At 36.7% G+C, this 15254-nt stretch overlaps 2 protein-coding genes across 3 annotated transcripts in view; both read right to left on the reverse strand.

Annotated features, from left to right (window-relative positions):
* Nucleotides 1-15254, reverse strand: part of CEMIP2 (cell migration inducing hyaluronidase 2) — a 72164-nt gene that overhangs the window by 28620 nt on the left and 28290 nt on the right. For both annotated transcript variants that reach the window (XM_054689798.1, XM_037494976.2), the window contains exons 6-12: nt 12355-12543; nt 10202-10371; nt 8012-8221; nt 7484-7689; nt 7272-7341; nt 4819-4947; nt 1777-1865 (exon numbers count right to left, since the gene is read on the reverse strand). In XM_054689798.1, the coding sequence (XP_054545773.1) occupies nt 1777-1865; nt 4819-4947; nt 7272-7341; nt 7484-7689; nt 8012-8221; nt 10202-10371; nt 12355-12543 (1063 nt within the window). The remainder of the gene's footprint in view (nt 1-1776; nt 1866-4818; nt 4948-7271; nt 7342-7483; nt 7690-8011; nt 8222-10201; nt 10372-12354; nt 12544-15254) is intronic.
* Nucleotides 210-669, reverse strand: LOC119232767 (60S ribosomal protein L34-like). Its single transcript, XM_037494975.2, has one exon. It carries the CDS (start codon nt 617-619, stop codon nt 266-268), a length of 354 nt encoding a protein of 117 aa, XP_037350872.1. The 5' UTR covers nt 620-669; the 3' UTR covers nt 210-265.

Raw genomic sequence — 15254 nt, forward strand, 5'->3', positions numbered from 1 at the left:
GTTCTCACAGTTACAATAAACTCTTTAAGACTAAAAGGCAGCAGTGACTTTCTAGTAAATATTTGTTATTATAAATAAATAAAGCCAGCCAGCCTGCTCACAGTTCTGAGGCATGGCAAATGCTATCATATCTTTGCTTTAAAATACTTTAGGCTCAGGGCCTCCCTGGTGGCCCAGGGATTAAAGTCTCAGTGCTATCAAGTTATCACCAGCCACTGTTTCTTTTTTTTTTTTTTTTTTTTTATTATTCAAAAAAGCTTCATTTTTATTTAGCTTTCTGACTCTGTGCTTGAGCCTTCAACACTTTCACAACGATTTTCTGCTCCTCAATAAGAAAAGCCCGCTTGATCCTGTCCCGGACACATTTAGCACACATGGAGCCACCATAGGCCCGGCTGACGTGTTTTTTCGTTTTAGACAGTCTCATAAGGACTTTAGGTCTCACAGCACGAACCCCTCGAAGACGGCCTGGGCACACACTGCATGCAGATTTTGGTGCTTTCCCAACCTTCTTGGTATAAAGGTAAACAATTCTATTGCCGGGCGTGCGGGACAGCCTAGTTTTGTTCGAGGCTGTATTGTAGGAGAGCCTACGGCGGTAGGTCAAACGCTGGACCATCCTGAAGGCCTCCAGACACCGTCCCCGGAAGAGGCCAGCCACTGTTTCTTGAGTTCGATCCCCAGCCGGGGAGCTAACCCACACGGCACAGCAGACCTCTCCTGTCTTGCCTGCTTCTCCCCTGAGCAGTGTATTTCAGTAGATCCGCCTGTTCTGCTCCTCCCTCTGTCTCTGGTGAATCCTCTCACCACTGCACCTCTGGCCTGTACCCCAGTTCTTGTATGCATAAACAAATAATATATATATTTCAGGCTCTATTTGACCTTTAAAAAGTCCTGGAGAGTAATTTTACCGACTCTATTTTCCACATTATCCCTGACTTCATGACTTATTACCACATAACAAAGATTCTGCCTCATACCTAATTTAACTCACTGATCTATAATGTGGCTCTTACTTTATAATGTATACCAACAGAGTCTATTAAATCTTGCACCCTTCTAACTCCATAAACTGGCCAATCCACTTGAATTATGGAAAAATAACATGTACATGGTTTCTACGGAATATGACTTTAAGTTGCTATCTTTTGCAGAAATTTTTATTTCTATTGGAGACATTTCATTTATTTTGGCCTACACAGCATGTAAGAGAACTTTGCTGAAATGCTGATCCATATCCCAACCACATTTTATGGCTTATAAAGGAGAGTAACATAGAGCCTGGCTTTGATGTGAATCTGAGGCTACAAACAAGTGAACCAGAACCAATGTGATCTAGTTTAAGACTTTTCCCTTTGAATTAGATTTACTGCAATGTTCTATTTTTACCACTAACAATAAATTCTATATGCTTTGATTTTCAGTGATTACACTAAAACAACTTAGCTTAACTTCTCTTTCAATGACTCATATTCTAGCTTAGGCCAAATTTGAAACCTTTTCAACTTATCTCACTTCTTTCTCTTTCCACTACTGTAACATCAATTTACACCTATGAGAAAGGGAGAAAGCAGAAGCTTCTCTGGCATCTCAGAAGGGTAAAAAGTTCAGTCATCAGACCTAAAACAGCAGAATAAATGTTTTTTCAAAATCCTCCCACAAACTGAAAAATTCAGTATAAATGTGTCACCGAAGAAAACAGCACAATGGATCAACTTGGAAAGTTTTGCTTTGGCAAGACATGGCTTGAGTGTGGTTTAAAAGGACCAGCTCTACCTTGCGCTGTTATCCAAACAGAGGTATTCCCTTGGGTCAGCAGCACTGGCGTTGCTTGTTTTTACACCTTTGTCAATAAATAACCCAGCCTGGAAAACATAATAATGAACTGATATGAATATGAATTCCTACTTATAGCTACATATATAATAATGTTTTCTCCTATCACTTCTACCAAAAAAGAGGGGGAGAGAGTAAACAGCAAGGCATAGGTATTATGGAAGTGTTACTTCCTGAATATTTTTCTAAGTTTATTCATTGCTTCAACAAATATTTATTTAGTGCCAACTTTGTGGCAGGCAAAAAAAGAAGACATGCAATTAAATAACTGCATTCCCAAATGAAACATATGCTAAAGAAAGTACATGGTACTTTGGCAGCCCATTAAAAAGGCACCAAGATGAGGTCTTTCACAAAGGTGGGAGTGAATAGATCCTCCCAAAAGAAGTGACCTCCTGAAGGTAAACCTTAAGTGAAGGGTGAGGAACAAGGGATCAACCATGCAAAAGAACTCGTTGGGGACAAAAGGCAGGAGGTGGATGGGAAGTGGCTAAAGAACCCAGGGGAAGTACTCAAGAGAATGATTTCAACAAAAAGCCTAATAAGAGAGGATAGCACAGTGAAGGACAAAAAATCTTCAATGGACTACTGAATGGAGGAAGTAAAGGTAAGAAAGAAGGCTAAAGAGAAGCAAATACCATAATTCATTTTTTTTTTAAAGATTTATTTATTTATACAAGCACTGGGGTAGAGGCCAGAGGCACGGGAGGGTGAGAGAATTCATCAGAGACAGAGCAGGGAGCAGAACACGGAGAAGGACCAAAAACACTGCTGAGGGGAGCAGCGGGTGAGACAGGAGAGGTCTGCTGCGCCATGTGGGTCTCTCCCTGGCAGGCCAGGAATAGAACCAGTGCTGCAGAGGCTGCAGACAGCTTTACAGTGTTGCGCTCAAACCACTGCGCCACCAGGGAGGCCCCAGAATTAATTTGCTAAAGAGACAAGAAGATGGGAATTTAAATAAAGGCAACATAATCAGCTGCATTGTAAGAAAGAATATTCTAGCTAAAAGATAAATAATGCATTGGAAAGGACAAAAGAAAAAAAAAAGGAGGGGCCAAGAGATAAGGGAAGAGACTACTGCAGTAATCCAGAAGAGAAATAAAAATGAGTAGATGTGTAGCGGCAGTAACGGGAAAATCAAGAGAGTGGTTAATTCCTGTACTAGGAAGAACTGATAACATTTAGGTCAATGGCCTCTGAGGAAAGGGAGCAACAAAGATTCATATATTTATAGTTTGGGCAATTATGGCTAGTTGTTTCACTTGCTGAAACAGATATGGGAATGAGTTTGGGTATAAAAAAGAATTTTCGGTTTGAATATATTTTATGTATGTGTTCAAAACTGTGACACACAAATAGTACTTTGTAAGCAGTCAGACAAATGTGACTGACATGAACCACATGGCCGCTTGGGACATATGAGCAAGTGAAGCCACAACGAGCAGTATTTTTGTATTTAAGACACTCTGAGGACTCCAAAGGTTCTGTTTCTTTAGTCTACAGTATCTTTTTGGATAATCAGGCCCAAATTTAACAAATTAACCCTTTGCACTCTGAACCATTTTACGATATTTTGATTTAATTTCTTGTGCCATTTCAAGATAAAACTTCAGGGAAACATGCATGTCTCAAAAAGTTGCATTGAAATAACCTCAATTCCCCGTAATCACTAATAAATTGCAATGTCCCCTGAGAGGGGACATCCAAGTGATATGCTAGAATTCCGATGTCCCCTGAGAGGGGACAGCGGAGTGCAAAGGGTTAAAATCAGATCTTCTACTCATTATTTAGACCTAATATTCTTAAAAGAATTCTTATAATATTTTTAACATGTCTTCATGGTAGATGACATTAAAAAATTAATTAGAACAAAGTGTTTTTATACCACTTATGGTGAGAAAATTAGAAGTTTTCATCTTGAAATGCTACTTTCAATAATTACTAGCTTTAACTATTCAGCTCACAATCATGCTGTGTGCAGTGTTTTCCTCTCTCAAATCTTCTTTAAAAAAAAAAAGATTTATTTTATTTATTTGTGCATACAAGAACTGCGGTATAGGCCAGAGGTGCGCAGTGGGGGTGGGGTGTATGTGTGAGAGGATTCACCAGAGACAGAGTGGGGAACAGAACAGGCAGACTGACTGAAATACACTGCTGCAGGGAGCAGTGGGCGAGACAGGAGAGGTCTGATGAGTCATGTGTTAGCTCCCAGGCCAGGGATTGAACTCGTGCTGCATTGGCTGCTGACAGCTTCACAGTGCTGAGACTTAACCCTTGTGCCACGGGGGAGTCCCTCCATGACCTTTTAGATAAATAGAACTTTGATGTGGATTCCATCAGAGTAAAAATCTGGGCACTATATCATATAATGAAAGGATTAAAAAAAAGCCTTTGAGCCCAAAATGTACCAAATGTACTTATCAAATATAATGCCAAATAGCATGATAATTAGAGGTCCTAAATGGCCTTTAGTTTACTTGACCTATACCATTTAAATTAAATCAAATATTCTTAAACAATATTTCACTATTCACATAGTCAGTATCAAAAGCACAAGAGGGTACCTTACAACACTGTGACCTGAGGGGGGTGAGGGAAAGCTGTGCTCCTCAATCCCCAGAAGCATATTATCTAAAGTATATATCCTTGAACATGCAATGATGTTAATGATTGGAAAATAGGGGAAAGAGAAGGAGAAGGAGAAGAACAAGGGAGAGGATAAGGACTCAAAGGTCAAGTCCATTATCACAATTATTCATACTGCATGTGCATGAATTTGTTGAAATGTACCCTGTGTTGCATATAAATGGAAAGCTGTACATACATCCTGTACATGGTAGGTTAAATGTTGCTTTGTTAATTAAAAATACTTTCTCTCATGACAACTGGTACTCAAAACTGACATTTCTCAGTTATAATCATAGCAATCCACCCTTTATCTTATAAATTATATGTACTCATTATCAACACTTAGGAACCTACCTTAAAACTTGAATGGACCCTGTTGTTATAAAATATACCCAAAGGAGTAAGTTCGGGTTTTGCTGAGAGCTGCAATCCACTGGATTCCCCAGTAGGTTCCTTGTGAAATAAATACCAAATCCCAGCATCCTATAATTGAAAGGACAGATCATTAAAAGCCCATTTTATCAAGTGCCTCTATAAAATACCCTCATATATTCACAAGTAAGTTTATTTTTTTAACAATAATTTACATTGTTTCAGGTTTAGAAATAACTCTAAAAAGTAGCCATATCAACTTAGAATAGTTATACCACTCTTCAAAAAAAGCAAATTTAATTTTGTAGGATTGGGTAAAAGGTAGAAGTAATTGGCTAATACCAATTATTTAAAAAAATAACTTTCCCATCATTATCTATGTTAAAAAGTTATGCAGAATTAGAACTTAAGAAGCCTCCCCTGCTTCCCTCCATGTGACCAAGACAGCACAGCCTTTTAGCAAAATGCTTTTTTTGTTCTGTTTACTTCCAAACCTGATCAATAGATGAATCATACCCATTAAAGAACTATCCACCAACATGCAGAGCTCACTAACTTCTTTCAAACAACTCCAATGTGCTTCCTGTCCCCAGGCAAAATTTTGCCAAAGAAAAAAAACCACCACACGCATGAATTGGGATGCTGTCTCAGTCTGGATCCTGTCTGTTCAATTTTAATATTACTGACCTTACCAGAAGAAGTAAAAATAGTTTTAAAATTTCTGATACTCCAAACAAGACATAAAAATCAAAATTTGATGCTCTTAATCCCTGTAACAATTTTTTATCTTAAAATTCAATTAAAATCCAGCCTGATAGAACAGACAACTTCATATTATGGAACTTGGATTCAGCGGATTGTTAAAACTTAAACATACAGTCCAAAAGAATGGTATTGGTTCAAATTTGGTGAATATATATTTCATGCCCACAATGTGTCAGGAATAGTCAGACTCTACTCAAAAGATTATAGTCTAATGAGAAATACTGAGAAAACTAAGATAGCATATACATAATAAGTATGTTCATTTCATGCCCACTATGGGTCAAGGATAGTAAGACTTCTCAAAGGATTATAGTGTAATGAGAAATACTGAAAAAATTAAGATAGCATATATATAATAAGTATGTTAGTTTTACCAAAGTCTTTGGGAACACAGAGAAGAGATGAATTGTGGAAAGCACATATACCTACCCACCAAAATGAATGTTGTTTTTATCTTTCCATGATAAGAGTTTACAAAAAGGTCTTAATAAAATAAACTATTCTGAAAAATATGTTTCCCACCTGAACTCTTTTGCACACAGACAACAGAAGAACACTTGGGGGATTGTCAAGAGGCTCCAGAACACAGCCCTGTGAGCTGAGGGCACAGCAAACTCGCCACCCCCAGGAAGCAATGGAGTTTGGGGATGAGAGATGGAGGAGGGGAAGATGAGGAGGGTAGCAGCTGTTTCCCGTTAAACATTGTGGTGTCAAAACAGGTAAAAGGAGCTTTGTTAAAGGCAGTGGAAATGTACAAGAATAAAGGATCTGATTTACTTTGGGAGAAAAGCCCTTTCCAAAACAGGAGCTCTACTGGAATAGGATTTTTGTTGTTTTTTTTTTTTTTGACAGAAAGTAACCCAAAGAATGAAACAGAAGAATGTACATCTATTAAAATACAGGTCTGCTTTCTTTTCTCACATAAGAAAAATGAATAATGGAAATGTGAAATAATGAAATATACAATCTCTGCTCTGGCGAATAAAAAATTTGTTTTATGTTCCTTAGGAAAATTAAGAACAGGAATTCCATATTTATCCAGGGAGTGATATCCATATTTTGGTCCTCGCAAAGAAATACTCTCTTCTAATCTTTCACTTCTTCCTGGGAAACAATGTTAAGTATCTTTCCTTTTAAATATTTTAATAACCATGATGCATAGACATGAATATTTAGGTTTTATTGCAAAGCTAATATTTCTGTACTATAACGTTCAGAACAGGTATAAATATAATAGTATAATGTCTTAAAGATTTCATTTTTAGATTACAAATTAACAGTTTTAAATCATACTCTCCAAGCTTATCGGGGGAAAATTTAATGTTTCCAATACAGTTAGTTCATTTATACTCTTAAGCTATTCTTATGTTTGCTAAACAATTCAAGGCACATAGCTCATTTAAGACACACAGTTGAGCTTAGTTGCTTTACCAATGCGATGAAATTCCCATAGATGTGTATAATCCCTGTATTTAATAAAAGACTAGAAATAGAAGAAATAGCTCAAATACATTCTGCTCACAACTAAGCAAACAGAACTAGAAAATTATGCCATACCAGGGTGAGATCACCACACATTAGATGAAATCCATAGAGACCAGAATATTTATAAACATGGATAAACAAACAAATAATTAAATACAAACTGAAAGCAATTTAATATGATTTACCTGTGAGCCTGCGGCTGCATTATTAATCAGATTATTGTTTGGATGAGCAATCCAGAAAGTTGAAACAGCCCTGCAATACATTATTTTAAGGTGATTTTAAAGCCTTCTTCATGAAAAATCCTGCCCACTAAAAACTTCCCCCAAAGCATCTCCCTCAAAAGTCAAAGGCCTTGACCAACACACACGTGTTTTTCTCACATACAATTACTCACATACAATCCGTGGATGGCACAGGAATGTAATTTTCAAACACTTTTTCTCGCATGGCAATACACATGGAGTTATTCCTGTCAGTGGGGAGGAGGGTGCCTGGTTTGGTGAGGAGTCCCAGATTGTGAAACAGAGTATTTCTCTGTTCAATGCCATCCTCCAAAAAGAAACAATGACCTAGTGTGTCAAATCCAATGGTGTCTTTTATCTGCAGAAATACAAGTGTATAATGTCACTGGTAGCAAGATTGACTGTGGTTTAAGTAACAAGTGCTATTCAGTGTAGCATGTTCAGTACAAATGCAAAAAGAAGCCTGAATCTTAGCTGAAGGGGCAAAGTCAAATGTCAGAATTTATTGGTTCCTTCAGAGAATAATTTGGGTAGTTAAATGAAGGGGCTTCCTCCACTCAGCAAAACAGCAGAATGCTCAGAAAAGCTGGATACAGTAAGTGGTGCAACAGCTTAATTATATAAAGTTGAGGAGTCATGAGAATTAAGAATGTGCATCAACACAATGGGAGGTGACTCACCAGCAGGCCGTTTGTCCCATGCACAGTGATGCACCTGGAGAAACTGTGATGAATGGACAAGCCGTCCACAAAAGTTGAAGGCCTGTACCCTCCTTTATAATCCACGTCTCCACACAGGTGAAAATGAACAGGATAGCGCCCCAAGTGCTGCTGACCCATATGTTTTAATTCCACATAAGAAAGATGGACGGAGGTAAAATTTTTATTTATCTATAAGGAAAGATAACTGATATTAAACTGACACATTTCAGAATAGAAACACAGCCTACTGGAAAAGGCCTGCAGGAAAATATATATCAAAGCATGTTTTCTTGTGGGTTGTAATTTTCCCAGATCTCTAGTTAGGAAATTAGTAAATATTTCTTTACAATGGTGAATAACTTAGAAAGCTATACAAACAGTCTCTTAAATAGTCACCGTGGAAAATAGTGTAGAGGATCTTCAAAAAATTAAGAACTATCTTATAGTTTGTCAATTCCACTTTTGGGATCCAAAGGAAAACACTAGTTTAAAGGATACTGGCATCCCTGTGGTCACAGCATCAATATTTACAATATTCCCCAAGAAAGGAAAGCAATCAAAGTGAACACTAATGGATGAATGGATAAAGAAGTTGTAGTATATGTGGTTTAGATCTGTGAGTGTATGTGCATTCATGTGTACACACACACACATTCTATAGACTACACAATATTATATTATACAGCCAAAAGAAATGAGGAAATCCTACCATTTGTGACAATGTTGAAGAACCTTCAAGTCATTATGCTAAGTGAAATAAGTCAAACAGAGAACCTTCAAGACATTATGCTAAGTGAAATAAGTCAAACAGAGGAAGACAAACACTATATAATCTCACATGTGGAATTTAAAACAGAAGAGAGATTAGACTTGTGGTTACCACAGACAGAGTTTGTGTAAAGGGGGAATTAGAAGAAGGTGGTCAAATGGATACTGGTATAATATTATATGGTATAATACTTATGGATACTGGTATAATATTATACAACATCATATAATATAAAAATCAGTACTAGGGATATAATGTGCATAATGTCTATAGCTAACACTACTTTATGATAGACAGGAAAGGCGTTAAGAGAGTAAATCCTAAGAGTTCTAATTACCTGGAGAAAAATATTTTCTCTTTTTACTATATCTATACAAAATGATGGATGTTAGTTGAACCTACTGTGGCAATCAAACCAATATATGTAATCAAATATATGTAACACAAACCATCATGCTGCATGCCTTAAACTTATACAGTGATGCATGTCAATATTTTTCAATAAAACTGGGGGGAAATAGTCACTTATTAGGAATAAAAGAAAACATAATAGGGAAATCTGCATAAAAAATTTTGCATGTGTGTTTTTGATTTGTTCAAATATTCTGCCCATCGCCTCATTCTTCCATTTCTAAAAACTCCACTGTAGAACTCCACTGAATAGCAGTTTTTTCTAAAATCCATTCTCAATGTTTTAGTTAGCATAAAATGTTGTTTATTTTAAGTTTTTAAAAAATTTCTTGTTTATTTTAGATTTTTTAAAAATTCCTCTATAATCCACAATTTGAATACTCTCAATATTTTCAAATGTTGGATTTTCAATTATACTGCTAAAAACAAAGGGGTAACACTGACCAACATTTTAGAAATCACTGTGACAAAATTGTTGCTAACAATCAGCCTACCCACTGCACAAAAAAATGACTTTAAAACACATTTAACCAAAATGCAGCCCAGAAGTTCAATAGATTAGCACTTAGAACAATGCCTACCACACTGTAAGTGCTCAGTACTTTACAGACTAACAATATGCATACAAAAAATATTTTTACATTAATATATTTTGTAAGTGCATATTAGCACTGCTTACCCTTTCATAATATCATATGTTAAAAAGGACCAACTGAATTTTTCAGAGATCACATGCCTGGAATGATAAGGTTATTTTTTTTTGCCTCTATTGGCTGTTTCCTATGTATTGATTTAATTCTTCATGAAACAATATCTAAGTGGCCAAATCAACAAAATGAAGATATTTAAAATCTCCCCATTATCATTTGATAGAGAAATGAAATGATTTCTTTTTAATATTCATATTGATCTCATTCCAAAACATGAATGTTTTTCTAAACATGTATTTAGAACCAAGCTTTCAAGAAATCAGCAGAGCTTTTGCCTACCATGACATGTCCCCCAAAGGTATCATAATCAAAGAATTGGCACTGGTTTTCAGCATAGCATGAATCTTCCATTTCTCCTCGGATCAGAACATTTCTGGTGAGAATTCCAACTTCAGCTCTCATGTCGACACCATCAATGATCTCACCCATGTGCAAGAACTGAGGAGTTTCTGGTTGATGTGGGCAAGGGAAAAGAATATTAAAACAAAGAAAACATGAAACATGTCAGAAAAAATTCCTCTTTATTCTGAAATCCCATGAAATTATTATCTCCCCTCGTCATTCCCTCCTTTCCTCTTGTCTCCTCTAAATGTGTTCTGTGCCCCAATTGAGGGCACATTAAGAACGAAATGCATGATAATCCAGAAAAAATCATGGTTTTGGAGATGGAGACAACAGTATCTATTTGTTTTGCTTCTACTTTAAAATCAGTGTAATATGTACTTGGATATTAACAGTGCAAACATTATCATCTTTTCTTTCCTGCTTACTATTATGTATTCTTTTAAATTCCCACCTATAATAGAAGTTTAGAAGCACTTTAATAATAAGCTTTCTTCTGATGCTTTTATTATATAAACTCAGGAAAGAAAAATACAAATAAATCAAGAGTTGAGATTATGGGGATTCATTATCATGTAGACTTGTTAACAAGACTGGGAATTTCTAAACAAAATTAATGCCAGATGGTATCAGAATTTTTTTCTGTTTTCTGTTTATACTCTGTATTATCAAGAAAGAAAAGTACAACACTGAACACAGGGAAAAACTGCCAAGTGAGTCAATCATCCTATTTTTTTTAAAGCACCAAAATTTCCCTTAAACTTTAAAGGTCTATTAAACAGTTACTATAAACGCTTTTGTTTTTTTTACCACAAATGTATAATCTTGATTACAGAAGCAAGGAAAGCAACATAATGAGTGAAATGTCTAGTGAATCCCATAATTAAGGCTATTTATGAGGAAGCAGTGCCCCATACCAGGTTCAGAATCAGCTTCTGGTAAATGTCAGCAACTGTTTCCAAACACAATTTACAGTAAAAATCTCAAAGTATTGGGCCTCCGTGGTAGCACAATGGGTTAGCACCGCACTATGAAGCAATCGGCAGCTTCTGCAGCACGAGTTTGATCCCCCGCCGGCCAGGAAGCTACCCACATGGCGCAGCAGACAGCTCCTGTCTCACCTGCTGCACCCCTCAGCAGTGTATTTCAGTCAGTCTGCCTGTTCTGTTGCCCACTCTGTCTCTGGTGAATCCTCTCACCCCCCACCCCCGCATCTCTGACCTGTACCCCAGCTCTTGCATGCATAAATAAATCAATCTTTAAAAAAAAATCTCAAATTATCTTGCTCTTCCTCAAAAAGATATATTATTTAAGATAATGATAAGAAATGTTTTATGAGGACCTCCCTGGTGGCATAGGTGGTTGAGTGCCGCACTGTGAAGCTGTCCAGCCTCTGCAGCACAGGTTCAATCCCGGCCGGCCAAGGAGAAACCCACATGGCGCAGCAGACCTCTCCTGTCTCGCCGGCTGCTCCCCTCAGCAGTGTATTTCGTCATTCTGCCTGTTCTGTTCCCCACTCTGTCTCTGGTGAATCCTCTCACCCTTTTGTGCATCTGGCCTGTACCCCAGTTCTTGTATAAATAATAAAAAAAGAAATGTTGTTTTATGAAAATATCTTTTGGGTTCCATTTTTAAATACTAGTAAAATCTACTTTTTTGACAAGGAAGAAGATCCTCAAAAATCATGGGAATTTTTTTAATTAAAAAGAAAGATTTTTATTAAAAATGGATCCAGCTGACAGTTGGATTATTATTTGGGAATAGAAAATTCATAAGAAAGAAACTGGGAATAACCTTGGAGGGAAAAAAAATCAATTCATTTAGTCCATATCTTTTTTTTTCACACCAAAAAAACAGACACAGAAACACTGATTTATTTCTTACATGATGAACACCGACATTATTGCTTTTATCTAATATCCTCTGGGAGCTAGTGTCAACATACCCCACTGCTAAGATCACCAAGGCTAATATTAGCGGTGGAGGTAGCATAGAGGAAGAGGAGGAGGATGATTGGGAGAAAAAATAACTCCAAGAATCACATCTGAGAAAACAGTCATTCCCAAGAAGTATACTGAGTCAGTTGATACCTTTGACTTTGACCTGGAATCGACTGCAATCAGGACAGGGAAGAAGGGTAAACTCCTCCGCTTGGTACATGGAATAGTCTGTGCTTGCAACCACAATCTGGTCTCCAGCCTTCCAGCTACTAACATCATCCAACAGGTGAAGTTTCACTCCATCTACCACTTCTACTCGAAAACCTGAAAGTGAAACTCCTAAACCAAAAAGCAAGAAAATGATGCATTAAAAGATTTTTTTTCTTTCTAAAATCAATTCTCTTCTTGAGTCACAAATCCAAAGTTACAATAACCAAACCAGCAAATATTTACTAATGCTAACCATGTGCCAGTCACTCTGCAGATACTAATGACAAAAAGATAAAAGTATATCCCCTGCCCTCAAGGAGACATCTTCATACATCTCTAACCATGAAAAGGTATGTGTCACTTCAGTTAAGTACGTCTTTATAATTTTGAAGAAGGCTTTCAATCCCCAAATCTCTTACTGTATTTTAACTCAATGCTAAAATGATAATATTGCTAGCAAGCCAATCCTAAAGGAACATCTTATACTCTAGTAGAAGCTGCCAAACACAGAACAGATTTATAATAAATACCCCATGCTTTGATTGATCCAAGCACAGAAGAAGAAATAGAATGTTAGTGCACACACATGATCTGAATATTAAGGATAAAACCTTGCCTTAAAGAATCTTTCATTTCCTTGCTTTTGCTCATACCATAGTCTTTACCTAGAGAGTTAATTCAGTTGAGAAGGGAAAACACTACCTCTTTCAATGATAGTTGTTTACAAAATATCTGTACCTCTCTATCATCCTTCCAACTAATTGGCATACTACTCTGGTGTTACTTTAAGATAATGATTCTAAAGGATGATAATAAGAGCAAAAGAAAAACACATTTGATTCAAGCAATCAAAAGGAGAAAAATTCAGTTAAGGTAGAAAGAAAATCAATAGCCGTAGTCTTGAGTCAAGTATTTTGGCAAAACCTAACCTGTTTTTTCCACAACCATCTAGTCTAGCTTTCCTGTTTCTACAAAGCATCCAAAAATATACCTAATAAATATAAAGTGGTGTTTTAATGTTTCTTACATTCAGATAGTAAAAGATTATAATAGAATTTGTCAAAAAAATATTAACAACATTAATAACTCTAACAATAATAACAATAGCTAACAGTGTTAGGATTTCATACATATAACCTTTCATCAAAACAATTTTGAGAGGTAGGAACAATTACATGCATGAAAGAAAAAGAAATCATAGGTCAGGGAGTTTCAGTAATTGTTTAAAAATGGTACAACCCCTAACTAAATACTAATCTAATTCCCAGAGCCCAATTTCCTAATCTCTATTATTTTGCCATTCCAAGAATAAAGACTGGTAGGTTGAGAACAGAGATTTCATGATAGCAGCAATCACTACCCAAAATCTCAGATTTTTACCCAAAATATTTTCTAACAGGGCAACTAAAAATTATTAATTTTTCATAGAAAATTTTAATAGTGTTCAAAAGGATGATCAAAAAAGATTATTTCAACCAAAAATCTTTTTTATCATCTAGACAAGTTTTGACTTAAAAGATCCTTAGTATTGTTTCTGGTTGGGGTAGGGGGAATTCAGATCAATAATTCCTCACTTTTTTCTGGCTTTAGAAGAAAATCTTGTGCAAGGTTATCCCCTGTTAGTACTATATTTTTTAAAAGATTTATTGATTGACTGATTGATTGATACATACATACAAGCACTGGGTACAGTCAGAAGCGCAGGAGGGTGAGAGAATTCACCAGAACCAGAGCGGGGAGCAGAGCAGGCAGAAGGACCGAAGTACACTGCTGAGGGGAGCAGCGGGCGGCAGGAGAGGTCTGCACGCCATGTGGGATCCTCCTCCGATCCTCCGATGGCCGGGGAGCAGCCGGGGATCAAACCGGTGCTGCAGAGGCTGCGGGCAGCTTTGCAACCCAGAGCTCAACTGCTGAGCCACCGGGGAGGCCCTCCCCTGTTAGTACTATTAAACTGGCAGTATAAAAGGAAAAAAGTTCATCCTCTCTGTTTTTTGGACATAATTTCCAACTCTTCCAGAAAATGAGTATCACTGAGACTAAGGGACACAAACAAGACCCTAAAAAAAAGCTAGAATGCACCCTCTTCTAGAAATGAGAAGTTATCAATAATGTGGAACTGAAAACAAAATTTCACTTAAAGGGCATGTTGATTCAATTTGTCAGTAATTATCCTCTGCCTGGAATATTTTTAAAAACAATTCCCCTAACCTCTTCAGATACATCCACATTCCTGCCAAGAAATACTTCTCATTCACCTCTGTTTTTTGCAAGAAAAAAACATAACTTTTGGAAAGAGCAGTAGTCTTATAGAAAGAAGATGATTCCTGCTTCCTCATTCATAGGAGATACCAGCTCCTCACCCTAAATCCATAAGATTATTTAGAGGCAACACATAAGTTCCTGTTACCTACCAGAACTCTAGCTGTTTGCTTTAAAGCAATCCCCTTGTTAACTACAATGACACAAAAACCACCATCATCAATCAAGTCATGTTTGCATCACTGCTAAAAGAGCTAACAGTTATTGTTCACAATAGATGTTATGCTACAAACTTCATATTTTTGACATTTAACACTTCCACCAAACTTCTGTGGTAGTTTATATTATTTCTGTTTTACACATAAGGGTCAGGAAGTCACATGCTCACTATCATATAGCAAGTGAATAAGTGCAGATACTGTGTCTCCAGGAATCCATTTTGGTAAACATCTTGCTATATTACTACTCAAAATACAGGTATGGGCCCAGCCTAAAATAAACCCTTTGAGATAAGTGTAGAAGGAATAAAGTACCTCTTCATTATAATTTCATATCAATTTTGGTACAATATACAGCAGGAC

This window comes from Talpa occidentalis, unplaced genomic scaffold (assembly GCF_014898055.3).
Source record: "Talpa occidentalis isolate TD23 unplaced genomic scaffold, MPIMG_talOcc4v2.1 talOcc4.7, whole genome shotgun sequence".
Classification (NCBI taxonomy): Eukaryota; Metazoa; Chordata; class Mammalia; order Eulipotyphla; family Talpidae; genus Talpa; species Talpa occidentalis.

Bases quoted from the DNA above. Each gene is read 5' to 3' on its own strand.
- LOC119232767 (XM_037494975.2), bottom strand. From the start codon at position 619: ATGGTCCAGCGTTTGACCTACCGCCGTAGGCTCTCCTACAATACAGCC.